The sequence below is a fragment of the Clavelina lepadiformis genome, chromosome 1, assembly GCF_947623445.1.
Source record: "Clavelina lepadiformis chromosome 1, kaClaLepa1.1, whole genome shotgun sequence".
Classification (NCBI taxonomy): domain Eukaryota; kingdom Metazoa; phylum Chordata; class Ascidiacea; order Aplousobranchia; family Clavelinidae; genus Clavelina; species Clavelina lepadiformis.
The window spans coordinates 13937077-13953020 of record NC_135240.1 but is presented as its reverse complement, the minus strand read 5'-3'; the positions used below and the strand labels follow the sequence as shown (position 1 = coordinate 13953020).

Below are 15944 nucleotides of genomic sequence, written 5' to 3'. Positions count from 1 at the left end.
ATAATCGATAGCTTTGTCATTAGGTTTACTGCACTTCCACTCTGCCGCAGTACATGTACAAGACGAACCTATGTCCCATATGTTTATCGACGACTTTCTGTTATAATCAAATATGTCCAAGACATACTCCACAAACTGGGGCATGCTGAAAAACAAAAGTCTTCTGTACTGTTTGCGCAGCAAACTCCAATGTATTGCCAGAAGTACGGTTTCTTATGCAAGGTATAGGTGGAATTTTAATGATCGGGTTTGAATAATTCATCAATGCTTACTGAAATTGCAGAAAGTACTTTTTGGCTATGTAGTGGCTACGTTACAGGGAATTTTGCTTTGGGAAGCTAAGCATTTATTGATTAAACTAGCAGCAGCAGGTTCTGCATTGCTTTATACTTTACTCAATCCTTTCTAGTTTCTATACACAATTTTGTTAATGCATATTTCACTTATATAGGCAAACTTCGACTTTTTTGATTAAATCAAAAAAACGATAAAAGTTGGTTAATGTACAATGTAACAATTTTAATACTTTTTGATAATGTTACAGATAATTAAATTCTAATTACTCACTGAGTGCTCAGCCGTTATTTTGCCCAAAACGGAAACGACTTGACATTTGCTCTTAGTACCACATGTGGCCCTAATCCAACCATTTTTGCGGCCCTCATTAATGCTCTGAAAATCATCAATGGTTTTGTTGAAAAACTTCATTGTTGTCCCCCAACATACATTTCCTATCAAACAAGTGTTATGACACATTAGTGTTTTAACTAACAACATTTTCCGTATTCAACATTATAGAACAGGGTTTCTCGATTAAGACTGCCTGCAACCTTTACCTGTATGAAAAGCGACTGCTATTTTTAAGGGTGTGATAAATCATCGAAAACATGTGTCCCGCATTCAAAGCAGGTAAAGTGACTAACCGGCATATAGTTCGTATAACTGCCAATATGTGTAACAGCTATTATGCGTAAAATACATTGGCACGAAATCCCATACATTTTGTACTTATTTACAGACTTAAAATAATCAGACTTAATTTATGCAAAATAAGAAAAAAGATTGAGAACTTAAGCAATCTAAAAATTCCCTAACAAACTGTTCTAAAGGAGAAGTAAAATTTGATGCGTTATACGCCATTTTAAACCTTGTAAATCCGAAAATCTGCGGTGGAGCATGTCTCCGGACTCCACTACAGCAGATTACTACGTCAATTCGTTTACATGTGATGATTTCAGCAATACAGCAGTCACCAACGACGATGCTGTTCTCATCACAAAAAAAGGCATCGATTCTGAATTATTTTTGACTCAGAATTTTATTATATCTTTTTTGAAGACAAGTTAGTGACTCCGAAAACGCGGTGACAAACAAATTGAGAAGTGCTGTCCTAGAAGGCTCAAGAAGTCACTGCTACTTTTATACAAGGCAGTTGTCACAAATACATAACAATGGTATATATAACTGCTTATTTTTTATAACTATGATGTTATCGGTTTTGCGGCTCTTTTTAAACTTGAGGTTTTCAATTTGGCTGTGACGTTGAAAAGGGTTGAGAACCACTGATAGACCACGATACACTAAACAGTCTCGTAAATGCTGGCAGACCACTTTACATTTTTTTGCTCTCGGCATTTCCATCATTCACAAATATTTGGTGGAGCTTCCCTGATCTTAACTTGCAAGACTTGCAATAAGTCTTTAGCATACTTTTAAACCAGTACAGGATTCTCATTTTTTTCATTCACAAACCGTTTAAACGTTTTTTGCATTTTTGGATTCCTTCAAACAATTTCCAAAAATTTATATATGTTTATAATTTTGGTAGATCATATATGCTAGAATATTCTGGTTATATCTAACCGCAACATAATATTTTGCCGTGCACCGTGCCGAAGAATTTGACGAGAGCTAAAAGTCAACCAAGACTAAAATTAATCCATGAAAACAAATGAGAATCAGAATAATGGCAGCAGATAAATTTTAAAATATCTATTTCATAAAAGTAATTTATGTCCAAAACATTTTTGACTTGCTATGACAGGAGTGATCGTCCAGGTGTGAGACCTGAATAGCGAACGCGTGTATGAAGCGCCACCTTATGTGGTTGCGACTAAGCAGCAAAAACTTGCCCAACGATGGCGACGCTGCCAGAGAGTCGTTGTGACGTTGATGTTTTTTTCCTCTATATAATGAAAGTGTTCAAGATAAACTTGTTGGTTGTTTTTTAAACAGAATCACTTCGACAATGACTCAGTTTCAGCAGGTTGCCTTTGCAAACTTGCTTGCATCGTACCGCACTAAACAGTCACGTAAGATGACACATTTAGTAAGCAGCAGGTTAATATCGTAGTGTACATAAATGTTACTTAATAACCACGAACTTACTTTGGTTTAGTTATATAGCATAAATGAAAAGAAAAAATTCTCTTACTGCATGCCATCATTATCGTTGATAACAATTATATGCCAATTTATTGTCAGAAACCGCATGGTTTTTTGTTCCTTTATACTTGTAAGTTATCACTCAGGGAGTTAATTATTGCATGAGCATAGCACATTTCATTAAAAGCCTTAACTAAGCATTTTGCTATCCACCACGTTGCACAAGGTACAAAAACGGCAAAACAAGCAGCTGACGTTATAGTATTTCGGGAATTTTCTCCCCTTAACCTCAGGATAAACAATGACCAATTTAGGTTGAAACGAAAAACTGAAGTTTTAAACCATAGGATATTAAAACTCATCATCTCTGGCAAACCAAATAAATTTGGAGCGTAATGTTATGGAATATGAATAGCATCAGGCCAATTTTTGTTAACCACCTAGAGTGTATGAGTTTGCTAATTAAACCTTCTACTATGCTATATAATTATCGTGTATGTACAAAGGAGAAAGGTTGGTTGTGAAATAATCGATTTTATAGATGAACTCAATTTTCTCAAGAAAGACTGAATGTTTTCCTGACTTCGTTAAATTTCTTAAACTTAGCTACACTTTTATTGACAAACGTTTTTATGGAGTTCTATATAGTTTTTAACTAATCAATGCATTCATTTTTTTAAACCAAACTTTACCGACAACAAGTCGAATTGTTCGTTACGCTAATGACACAATGACATAATGACAAAAATGAAAATACATGCAAAATGTTTACCGGTAGTGTATAGCTAGTTACCGGTTTTCTGAAAGGTTACTTTCATTTGCTTCTTCTATTCATGAATTTGGTTTTCAGTCAGTTGGTTTCCTATTCAAGTACGTGAAGTTTATTGTATGCGGACGAAGTTATTGCATGTTACAAACAGTATAGTTACTTTCTCATCTAAACATTCTTAAATAAAGATACTTACCAATATTGATCATGTAACTGAATACCGTATTCGATTGTAAGCCGCGTCTAATATTGTATTATTATCATTTTTGTGGCTTGCTATACAAAGGGAGGCTAACATTTTACACACTTTGTACAACTCTATACAACAACGGTATGTGATACACGTATAACAACATAAAACTCTTTTCAAGTGCATATTGTTTGCTGTTTGCTGTATTAACATAGAGAAAAGGTAAGCCATATATTGCAGAAACGTACCGTATTTTAATTGTACTTTTGCGGTATACTGTTTACAGTCAATTCTATACCGCACGTTGCCAGCTTTCACTCCGGTGAAGTGTTAAGATCTGATGTTTGTTTTAGTGCTTTGGTGATGATGAACAGTGTCAAATTCGAGTATTAAAATATCAAAAAAGTCAAAAATACAAAAAAGTGTATACGACTTAAATAAGAAATCTAAAGTTGTTTTAGAAGACCAATAAGTTTAAAATGGTCTGAAAATTTTTATCAAAGATATCCAGCTGTTTTTCGATATATTATCAGTACAAAAAGCTGTTTTTTATTTCAATATTTATGCAGGTTTTGTTCTCGAGTTGATCTTATTCTATTGATGAAATCAATATTTTATACGATTCGGTATTGATATTTTATTTCCGAATTACGACTGCTAAATATAAGTTTGTTATAACAAAGAAATTAGTTTTGAGTCAAAGTTACATGTGAAAACAATGAAGCAAACAAAGAAGACAAGAGAACTGCGAAATGATAAACCAGTAAAGTGCCAATGATTTCTACACGATATCCATCGAACTTAGATACACTGCAGCACCAGCACCAGCAAATCCGTATCAAATCCACAAAGCGTTAAATGTGAAAATCGTGTTGTGCAAAATTAAAAATGGAAATTCTAGTTCGGTTTTTGTGTCTTGTTTTATTTTCAAAACCAAGACTGCACGCTCTTTGTCATTGAGAGCTGGTCGAAACGTGATATGAAACTTTATGTCTTGTCGTGAGGAATCCTTTTCTCGTTACAAGGTTAAACTAAATTATACAACGTTATCATTTAAACAAGAAAAGGAGTAACGAGATTGTTTATGTGTATGAGCATATACTCTTAGGCGTAGTCACGACGATGATGTAATCGAAATTTATATCACGCCGCCATAGAACCGGAAAGCTGTAAATATCTCAAAGCGAAACTAACGTACTACAACGTTATGACAAAAATTGCTCTATATAAGAACAATGAGCCTTAAACGTCGCACTCTAAATTATTTGGCAGGGAAGCAAGTTATTATTTGTAAATTCCCCGATGATACCAAAATTTCTGTTCCGTTTTTCGTTAGTTGAAAAATTATAAAAGTTAATGTTTGCAGAAGGAAAATGCCTTGAGGCTGTCAGAAGGAAAATGCCTTGATTATGACAAAAGCGTCATTTACAGAAAAAAGTTTGATTAAAGCTGTCACGTCTAAACGTTTTTGATTTTTGTTAGATTTCTACTCATAAGAAAGTAGTTGACTGACTTAAGCTACAGTGAGTTTATCTTTAAAAACTGTTCTGGTTGATATAGTTCGAATCGAAGACACAAAGAAGAAAAATCTTAGCCCGTGTAAGTGTTTGTTGTTTTATAGAGGTGATCATCTAATATTAAAAATTAATTTTAGTTTTAGTAACACTAACAGGCTTACTTAAAAGATGATAATTTAAAATGCTTCAGAAATATCGATGTGTTCATAACGTTCCTAAGGATATACAGATTGAAATTTATTTAAGTTACTTTCTCTATCTATTTTCTTTATCTCTTTTCTTCGTCACTATATGGGCAATGCGCATTATTATAGTCTACAGATAGATCCTTAGTTTACAAAAAAACACTGCAAAAACGTTAATTTTAGTTAGTGAGGTATAACTTTGCTTATAAGTTAGGATATATTTGAGCGTAAACATACGATGCACTACCTTATAGTTATATACTATAAAACAGTATTACTTTCCAATTAAATCAACAACCCTCATAATGAGAGAAACGTTTTTCTGGAGAAATAGATGCATACCCATGTAATCATTCTCTTCGACAAATCAGTTGAATATAACCACATGATTTTATTTTTGCAGAATTGTAAGGCTCAAACCAAATATGAAGATATTTGGGTATTTGGTTATCTTCGTAGTGCTTCTTGGAGGGGTAAGTTATTGCGGTATGTAGGCCGAATTCTTTGCATCTTTTGATATTAATTATGTAGGCTAATACGGCAAACAAAATATGGTCTGGTTTTAGTTAAGAATTTTGGCTATGGAGGGGATTGTGGAAAAAATACATAACACGATTAACAACGAACGGTAGTACTTTAAGTTTAGATACCAGGCCTAGATCTAATGTTGTTATGCCGATTATATTCAAAGCTATAATGAGCACATGATCATTATTAATATATACTTTAATCAAAAGCCGTCGAAAATAGTAGTAACGGATGTTTACAGATTACACAACCGATATTGCTGATACTGGCCAAACTACAGTACAATGGTGTGAGGCTTCAGAAACTAATGACGTTAATAACCTGTTGGTCATTATATAAAAGTTCTAAGTACAGTACCCAAAGTACGTCTATCCGGTAATTGTAACGGAATCAACTCAACAACAGGGGTATGAATCAGTTTTCTAAGCAGCAAAAAAGTTTTTCATGTGCGACTTTGCGTATTGAGGCCGTGCGATACAATCAAAGCTGAGTTTAAAAACACGCTTTCCACCTACACTTATTATGGGATTGTTTAATACGCCTCAGGCGTACTAAAACATTACTAAAGATCGTGATTTTAACCACGTTTTGGATAAATGTACTAAATCATAATATAGGCGTGATTTAATATAATCAGTTGACAAATTAAACCATAATTGGGAGAGGGCCGGGAATGGAAAGCATCAGCAATACATTAGTCTTATCTAAACATACCATACCCATTCATGTTGGCGTAATACATACCAAATACTAAACTACAACGCAATGCTGCACAATGAGAATGCATTATAAATTTAGCCGCTATGCAAAATCTGATTTTTGGATTAATTTTCTTTAAAAAGCTGAGGAAAATCCCCCTGCTCAATTTATTTATAAATTTTCTAACAAAAGACAACGTGCATAAATGAAAACTGCTGCCTGGAAAACAACTCTACTGCCCAAGGCGCGTGAAACCCAATTACTTACAAAGTGGATGATGATGATGTGGCTTTCTAAAGAATCCAGCCAATACCAAAATAGAACTTATGATAGAGCTCCACAAAGTTTTAAATATAAACGGGATTAAATACAATTTCAAACATGATTTTAGCAATTTTTATCACATTTCTAAGAAAATGAATGCGTGAAAGCCAACAATATATTTATAAAAGCAACGATTTTATTTTCACGTTCTTCGTGAACGTAATAAATAAAAAACGCATGTATAAGCAAGAACAAGTTGTTCGATCAAGTCATAAAAACACAACTGACAGTCTCTTGATTGATATGGAACAGAACTGAACAGAGCGAAAGGCGAAGTTACAAAAATGTTTATTAGAGTAAAGCTTCCAACTGTAACATTAATTTAACTTGCACTTTCCATTTACAATATAGGTTTGAAATAGCAGACGCTGGCTCGTATTTGGCTAGACTTTACAAAAGTAACCGCCTTAACTTTTGACTCGATCTTAATTACTTGGTAATGACTCTCGTATATATCCTTCAAGAAATATTATACGTATAACATACTCATCAACATAACACTCATAACGACCACATCAGTACCGTAAGGCCGAAAATGAACGCAATGAATAAAGCTTCTTGTACAGAATAACTTCGGACTAGTAAGAATGTTAAAAGTGGAAAAACAGCGTCAATCCAATTTACCATGCTAGCCCACTGAACGTTACCGCGGTATGTCCGAAACGGAGAAAAAGAGAATTTTTCAACGATTTATACAAATTATACGAATATTGTGCAATAGGATACCCTTTTGTATTTTATCTTAAAAAGTTCCCAAAATCGTCAGTTTCCATGAGAAAGTTAAAAATATTTTTTAGATTACTTTTGAAATTTCTAAAAAAACAAGAGTTCAAATAACATAATTGATTATTATTTGCAGATTGATCAAACATTTTCCTGGATACTGGGCGCTCCTACTGATGACGATGTCAGCAATGAACCATTGTACTATGATATGGAAGGAGAAGGAACCACTGAAGCAAACTATATTACTGACCGTTTTGAGACTACAGGCTCTCCAACGATTTCTGAAAGTGTTGAAAGTTCGGAAAATGCGACGGCTTTACCATGGCAAGATTACGAGATAGCGGAGGAAGACAAAAATATGCCATCGCTCAGGGAGGTCTGTTTGGCCGATATCGAGAGAGCGCAGACTTCTATTGTCAAGACATTTGACGCAATTACACTCATAAATGTAAGCTCAACGTTTTATTGTAAAAAAAATTTTAAATTGTTTAAGGTAATCACATTTACAGCTTTTGCTGAACTTTGATTTCTGTCCATATGACCTTATTTTAAGTAATGAAATACAAATAAAATGTAGTTCGTATCATCTTCTTTGGATGACGCCAAGGCTGCTGGAAAAACAGAAATTGAAATACCGGAAGAATTTGTATCGGATGTTAACACTGCATCACTCGGAGTATGTAACTTTGTTTTGCTTATATTTTTGGGTTTACGTTGTGTACTATATCGCGGTACAGCAATTTAATCGAAAACATATGCTGGAGTCTTCTTAAAGTTGCTAGTTGCTTTATCTATATATGGTTATAACATTGAATTGACCGTTTAGTTCCACTTAAAAACTTTACATTATATAGGATTGCTTCAATATGTTGATTGAATATTTCCAAGACACTTCTGTAACAGCAGAAGACACGTACAGTCTTATGGAATCCATCAGAGCAAAGCTTGAAGACAAATTCAGCCCAGATCTTGATGAACTGCTCGACGTTAGGTAAAATCACAAAGAAAGTGTCTTTGATCATATCTGATAGCATTTTGTTTTGTTCAACTTTTGTTTGCTATAGCATGAATCGTTAGCAATAAACATGTTTTTGATAACCCAGTAGATGTAGAGCAGAAGACATGGTTGAGATAGCATAAATTTAACGTCGTTTTTCTAAAATTCATGCATTTATTGGTTTAAAGGCAAGAATTGTTAACAAAGATTGGTTCAATTGAAGAAACAATTACATTTCAAATAGAATCTTTGGCGAAATTATTTGAAAAACTGAGCAAGCTGCAGGTCAATAAGGTTTACGAAGATAAAAACATGGATAAAGAGCTTAGTGTAACCTCCACGTCAGTGTTAAGCGACATTGAATATGGTGACGACGGATCTGTCGATGACACAACCGAGTCTTTTATGAATGAAGACATTGATGATTTTGCCGGTATTGCCGATATTCTTGATCTATATGAAGATACAGAAAATGAAACTGAGGGTACAGAATATGGAGTCAATGAACTTGGTTTAGATGAAGACAACAGCGATGAAACCAACATAAGGGATATTCTAAACTTTTACAACGACACCGACTATACCGATGAATACACGGATGACAACTATTACGACCTAAATCATGATTCTGACGAATATTTTCCTAATACGACATACGATGCAAATGAACTTGATCTGGATGAGAATCATAACGATATCAACGACACCCTCGACCTTTATGACTACACAGAAGGTGATGCCAGCAATTACAATCTCAGTAACGCTGATGAACTTCTTGGAATGTTGACCAATCTTTTCAAAACGAGTAATGGAAGTGTTTTAGGTGGTATAAATAATACACTTGACTTGTATGACGCCATAGAAGACAAGTTTTTTAACACGCAAGATATGAATGACGACACTCAGTATGCGGAGAATAATTATGACGACACACAAAATGTATATGACGATACAGAAGATGCAGATGAAAGTTATGCTTACGCAGAAGATACCTCTGACGACACAGCTGAGTTTGTAAACGAAAATTATGAAAACACACAATATATCTCTGACGACACACAAGCTGTAGACGAAAATTATGACGACACACAATCTACATATGACGACACACAGGATGCAGATGAAAGTTATGCTTACACACAAGATTATACCTCTGATGAGACGGAAGTTGTAGAAGAAAATTATGCCTACACACCAGAAGACAGTTATGTCGACACAGAAGATATGTATGAGGACACAGAAGATGCAGATGGAAGTTATTTTTACACAGAAGATACTTCTGACGACATAGAGGTTGTAGATGAAAATTATGACGACACACCAGAAGATAATTATGACGACACACAAGAAGATAATTATGACGACACACAAGATGCAGACGAAAGTTATGCTTTCACAGAAGATACCACTGACGACACAGAGGTTGTAGATGAACATTACGACGACACACAAGATATTTATGATGACACACAAGATGCAGATGGAAGTTATTTTTACACAGAAGATACTTCTGACGACATAGAGGTTGTAGATGAAAATTATGACGACACACCAGAAGATAATTATGACGACACACAAGAAGATAATTATGACGACACACAAGATGCAGACGAAAGTTATGCTTTCACAGAAGATACCACTGACGACACAGAGGTTGTAGATGAACATTACGACGACACACAAGATATTTATGATGACACACAAGATGCAGATGGAAGTTATTTTTACACAGAAGATACTTCTGACGACATAGAGGTTGTAGATGAAAATTATGACGACACACCAGAAGATAATTATGACGACACACAAGAAAATAATTATGACGACACACAAGATGCAGACGAAAGTTATGCTTTCACAGAAGATACTTCTGACGACATAGAGGTTGTAGATGAAAATTATGACGACACACCAGAAGATAATTATGACGACACACAAGATGCAGACGAAAGTTATGCTTTCACAGAAGATACCACTGACGACACAGAGGTTGTAGATGAACATTACGACGACACACAAGATATGTATGAGGACAAAGAGGATACAGATGAAATTTCTGACGACACACAAAATGCGTATGACGACACAGAGGTTGTAGACGAAAATTATGACGACACACAAGATATGTATGACGACACCCAAGATACCTACGAGGACAACGAGGCTGTCGAGATTAATGGTGAGAAAACATATGACGACACACAAAGTGCCTATGACGACATAAAAGGTGTACAATACAAGTATGAAAACACACAAAGCATGGACAGCGGTGAAGACCCGTTTACTGCGAAAGATACAAAAACTTTTTATAATTACGAAAGTAACGATATTCTTGATCTTTATGACTTCACAGAAAGTGATCCCAGCAACGTAGACGACCTTCCCGAATTGTTGGCCAATCTTTTTCCAAACAGCAATGAAAACCAAGATTTCAGCGATATTCTAAACTCCTTCACTGAAAATGATGAAAGTATTGAGACAATTCAAAAGGACTATGAAAGTTACAATGCCAACTATTACAGTAACGAGGAGGAAACGATTCCGCTCATTGATACCTCCTTCCCTCCAGAAAAAAACATCAGTGAAGATGATACCAAAAATTCTATTGGTTACTACGGTATCCCTGACGACAGTAATGAAATCTCCTCCTCTTTCAATAGCAGGCTTGAATCCCTTGACTACATGGAAGAGAGCAATGACGACAACAAACCTGAAGACGGTGTAATCGAGGAAAAAGTAGAATCCGAAAATTACGTCAATGTTCCGGCTTTGATAATTTCGCTCAGTGTAACATTGTTGTTGTTTTTTGTTATTGTGGTTCTTTTCGCTTGTCGTCGACAACAAATGAAAAGAACAAAGTTTACCACGGCTGGTTGCGTCCACAAAGTACCGTACGGTACAATAAAAAATGAAAGCAACTTAGTCAAAAAATCACTTCATGAGTGCAAATCCGCACAAGTGTACAATATTGAGATATAAATGCAAGTAACATTCTTTGTATTGCACCGATATGATATTCCTGCATTATAAACCTTTACCGTAGTTGTTTCATTGAATCATGCATATGTCATTTAACACACTTACGCTTGATATTATTTTATCATAATCTCAAGTTCTCTATTAGTTTTAGAATTTCTGGAAATGCTTTAAAATTTGTTTGGTTGTGCGTATTGGTTATAATACAGTAAATTTTAAAACTGTATGTTAACAGCCGTTGTGATGTAAAATTAGTAACTGCTAAAGCAACCAATGACAGGTACGTTGAATGTAAATATAGTGGCCCACACGTCGCTGTTTTATCTATATGGTGATTGGTTTTGGCGTTGTGAATTTGGTAAGCACGCTGTTCTATGATCTCTTAATTGTTGAAGTTATACAGCGAACGTTTTTAAATTCACATCAGCAAAATATACATGTTAATATACATTGGATTTAATTTCTTTCGCTAGATGAATCCTGAGATGCAGTCTTCAAATTGAATGTCTCAGCATAAAGCACGGAAAGTTCTCAAAGAATGCGATTGTGCCTTTGATGGTTTGGTGACAGTTAATCACGCGACATTTAATCACGCGACATTTAATCACGCGACACATAATCACTAGGACATTTAATCACGCGACACATAATCACTAGGACATTTAATCACGCGACATTTAATCACACATTTACAATATTTTTTTACATTTACAATTTACAGCAATGTTATGCATAGGAAATGTAAGCAACTGCACTTCGGTTGTTATACGAGCCTGGCACCGACTTTTCTGGTAGAGTTTGCAACGCCACTGAATCGTTCCGTTTGCGTACTCACGGTGTTTGACAAACTCGTACTGTTTGTGCAGCACCGATTGATTCCCTTTCGATGTTAAGCTAAACTGCACTGTCTTATTAGTCATAGTAGCCCTAATGTCCGTTCGCCCCGACATTTCTGGTAGAGTTTGCCACGCCACTGAATCGTTCCGTTTTTATTAGTCATAGTAATGTCCGTTAAATTAAAATAATCACGATTTACAACGGTAAGACAGCGGCAGGCTATAGTATAGACAAAGACACTGTATAAATGTCGTGTGATTAACTGTCTAGTCATAGTAATGTCCCCTGAATTGAAATAACCACGAGTTACAACGGTAAGACAGCGGCAAGCTATAGAGTATAGACCAAGGGTCCGCAACCTAGGGCCCGCGGGCCGTATCCGGAACGAGATTGTCTGTAGACTGGACTAGTCGTTATAGATACAAAGAGATGTGGCGGTCGTGATAGTAAATTGTAATAATTTATTCATTGGCATTGTTCCAGAGTTCCAAAACCGACACAAAACAAGTAGCATTGTATTTTACGGTGTAACGTTTTGATGGTACTTTGGTCAAGAGCTTCGGTGACAATACAGTAGAATAATGTTAGATATTACATAGGTTATACTTTCGGACAATATAACAATTAGACTTTATGAAGCTGGTGTTGATTTAAAGAAACATTATAGAGAAAGCTGGCGCAACGGAGTCAAAACAATTGTCGGGGAGTCGCATCCAAGTGATTATGTGTCGCGTGATTAAATGTCGCGTGATTACGTATCGAAGTCGCGTGATTAAATGTCCTAGTGATTATGTGTCGCGTGATTAAATGTCCTAGTGATTATGTGTCGCGTGATTAAATGTCCTAGTGATTATGTGTCGGTGATTAAATGTCGCGTGATTATGTGTCGCGTGATTAAGTGTCGGTACACCGCCTTTGATCTCGCCAATAAAAATAGATCCCTTGTTTTGGTACACATAGAGTTAAAATTTAATTTTACCAATCTGACTTACACTTGTTTTAAACTATTCTGGTGGCAGCACTTTCTGTCAAAACTAAAGAAAGGTTAGAATAATTATTACATAATATTTAAGAAATCAAGTCAACTTTTCCCTAAATGTCGAAAAAAATAACTACGAATCTGATTCCGTAACTACAACTGTCATGTCAACAACTAGTATGTAAAAGATAAAAGATAAAAAATCTTATGTCAAATAAATAATTAATATTATCAAGGTTTTTGTTCTCGAGCGCTTCCGCATTAATAGATATGGCTCACCCAGAAAAAAGTTTGGACACCTTTGGATTTGGATCAGGATTTCTTGAGAGGCAGAGTACCTCACTTTTCATTACGCTTATTTTCATCCCGGATTCATTGCAAACAGTTGCAAAACAATCATGAGTGCATTATGGCGATTGTAATAGTGAATTGTAATAATTTAGATAATTGGCGTTTTTAATAAGCGGTTGTGTGTTCTCCGGCTAGGAAAAATGTGTTAGCCTATCTAAAATATGTTCGTGTTGTATTACGTTGCTATACATTAGCTGTCCAGCTTAGTTATGACACGGACCCATGTGGTAGAGTAAACTGCTTTTCAAGTGCTTGTAGTAGTAGATTTAGAGTGTTACGAATTTAAAAGTGTTCTTGTAATATGGTTCTATGACGTAAATAGTGTTGTCAAATTGTTACTGGTTAGAAAGGAGATATTTTGTGACACGTTGATATGTAGAACGGGTGGCCTTAGCTGATTGGATATAGCAAAAGGATAAATAGAATTGATTTTGGTTTAATTGTACTTCTGATAAAATCTATCTTTCAGAAAATCTAGGCTTATGAAAGGCCTATCTGAAAAGCGTGTTTGTGGAAATGAAATGATAATTTCTTCTGATCTAGTTGCGACTACATTACGAAATATAACAATTTGGACTTTATGAACGTTGTGCTGACTTAAAGAAACAAGAACAGATATCATAAGCAACGGAGTCAAAAGCGAAATAGACAAAAGAAGTTCTGAATGAACAATTAAAGCCTTTGGTTTTATGTCATCCAAAAACATTAATATAACCCCAGCCATCGCCACAGCATGTTGAAGATCATGTTTGAAAGAGGCCAGATGAACGAGGTCATCTGCAAACAGCAAATGACCCATTCTACTGCTTTCAACCATAAAACACACCTCACCAAGCCTGTGCCTGTCTATTCAGTTCATATAAAGTTATAAACTATGAAAGGGATAGATGAGAGTTCTCAACGCTTGCGGAGCCCAACGTCCACAGTGAAAGGTTCTGACTTTACACTGTCCAAACGAACACAAATTTTTATATTAAATAATTACCGAATCTTTAACTAAATTTATTTCGGAACACAATTACTTCATTTTTGAAAACAAAATTTACCTTCAAAAGAAAGGCACAGCTATGGGAACACGCATGGCACCCCAGTACGCCAACATTTTTATGGCTCGACGAGGAACGTTCTATCCGATTTTCCTCTGAAGCTTCTGAAATCTTTATTCGCGATATATTGATGACATATGCATGATCTGGACCCACGGTTACGATAATCCTTGTCCAATTTTCGGCGGCCCTCAACTCTAAACATTCTAACATCCAGTTGACGTTGGAGTGGTCCAAAACGGAAGTTCACTTCTTAAACAACCAGGTGACGATAATGTAGAATAAAGTAAAAATCTCACTATATCGTAACATACAGATTCTTTTACTTTCCTACACCCTAACAGCTTACGCCTCCCTCATATATGTAAATATATTGCTTACAGTCAAACATTCAGATACTGCCGCATTTGCTCTTCCATTTCAGACCGAGATCAACAACTCATCATGACATTCTCTCCACAACTGAGACATATACTCTGATCTGTATCACCATGCTTTCCAATTAAACCCTTCCATGTACGGTCATCCGTCCAACATGTGCATTGAAGTCTCCCAATATAAGTGTAGGTTCATAGGGTGCCACTTTCTGCAGGGCATTCTCCACTTCATCAACAAACTCGAGATATTGCGACGTTCAATTTAGAGCATATACCTTTACACTAACTTTAGATTCCACATGCACATTGCACACTCGACCTTTTAATGCAGTGGTTCCCAAACTATGGTATGCGTACCACTAGTGGTACGCGAAGGTCTTCCAGGTGGTACGTGAGTAACTTATCACGTTCACACGAAACGATCGCAAATTATCTTTTATTGTCGTCGGCATTAGGTTAATTCACATATATTAGGTAGAGCGTGAAATTTCATCCTATATTCCCTACCGAATACTAATTCCTTAGGGTATTGACGCATTGGATTGTAAAACAGAGTTTCTTTGTGACGAAATACGACGTCATTTGTTATTACGTAATAAATCCTTGAAGTCAGTTTTTGTAATACGTTAGTTGTGCTGTAGCACTGTAGCGAGGGCGGGAAAAGTTCGACTAATTTTTGTTTAATATTCACGAGCTTTTAGTAACATGTCAAAACGAAAGTATAGCCCGGGTTATATAAAGTACGGGTTCATAGCTATCGAACACGGAGGAGAGTCTCTGACGCAGTGTGTAGTATGCATGAAGACTCTTGCTAATGCAGCAATGAAACCAGCCTGCTCAAAAGCCATCTGGAGACAAATCATGCTAACAAGAAGGAGCAAGATGCCAGTTACCTTCAACGACTTGGCGAGAACGTGAAGGGGTAACGTCTGGACAAAAGTGGCACTTCTGAGTATCCTCACACCCGCTCTTTTCTTGCAAAAATATCCACAATTTCCTGTCAGAGAAAGGACATTCCAGTTTCGATTTATTAGTCTTTGGCACATTCGGAGCGAATA

General features: G+C 35.8%; 1 protein-coding gene and 2 long non-coding RNA genes across 6 annotated transcripts; 2 read left to right on the top strand and 1 right to left on the bottom strand.

The window, feature by feature from the left end:
* Positions 1 to 74: 74 nt before the first annotated feature.
* On the bottom strand, positions 75 to 15310 carry LOC143469980 (uncharacterized). 3 transcript variants are annotated; one of them, XR_013119248.1, is made up of 3 exons: positions 14510 to 15310; positions 568 to 731; positions 75 to 145 (listed from the first exon to the last, which is right to left on the bottom strand). It is a non-coding gene; the product is annotated as an uncharacterized LOC143469980 (long non-coding RNA). The 3 variants fall into 2 exon arrangements; XR_013119250.1 differs by lacking the exon at positions 75 to 145 and having other exon boundaries at positions 503 to 731.
* On the top strand, positions 4779 to 11751 carry LOC143469942 (uncharacterized). 2 transcript variants are annotated; one of them, XM_076967793.1, is made up of 7 exons: positions 4779 to 4943; positions 5450 to 5519; positions 7457 to 7771; positions 7901 to 7999; positions 8178 to 8314; positions 8509 to 10499; positions 10674 to 11751. In XM_076967793.1, the coding sequence occupies exons 2-7, from the start codon at positions 5472 to 5474 to the stop codon at positions 11297 to 11299; spliced, it is 3216 nt and encodes a 1071-aa protein (XP_076823908.1). In that variant the 5' UTR covers positions 4779 to 4943; positions 5450 to 5471; the 3' UTR covers positions 11300 to 11751. The 2 variants fall into 2 exon arrangements, with proteins under 2 accessions (XP_076823908.1, XP_076823907.1); XM_076967792.1 differs by having other exon boundaries at positions 4780 to 4943; positions 8509 to 11751.
* On the top strand, positions 11905 to 13611 carry LOC143469995 (uncharacterized). The gene is made up of 2 exons (XR_013119253.1): positions 11905 to 13083; positions 13349 to 13611. It is a non-coding gene; the product is annotated as an uncharacterized LOC143469995 (long non-coding RNA).
* Positions 15311 to 15944: the final 634 nt, after the last annotated feature.

Coding starts and splice junctions, on each gene's coding strand:
- LOC143469942 (XM_076967792.1), top strand. CDS start 5,472: ATGAAGATATTTGGGTATTTGGTTATCTTCGTAGTGCTTCTTGGAGGG. Junction 5,520..7,456: donor TCGTAGTGCTTCTTGGAGGG/GTAAGTTATTGC, acceptor TATTATTTGCAG/ATTGATCAAACATTTTCCTG. Junction 8,315..8,508: donor GATGAACTGCTCGACGTTAG/GTAAAATCACAA, acceptor ATTGGTTTAAAG/GCAAGAATTGTTAACAAAGA.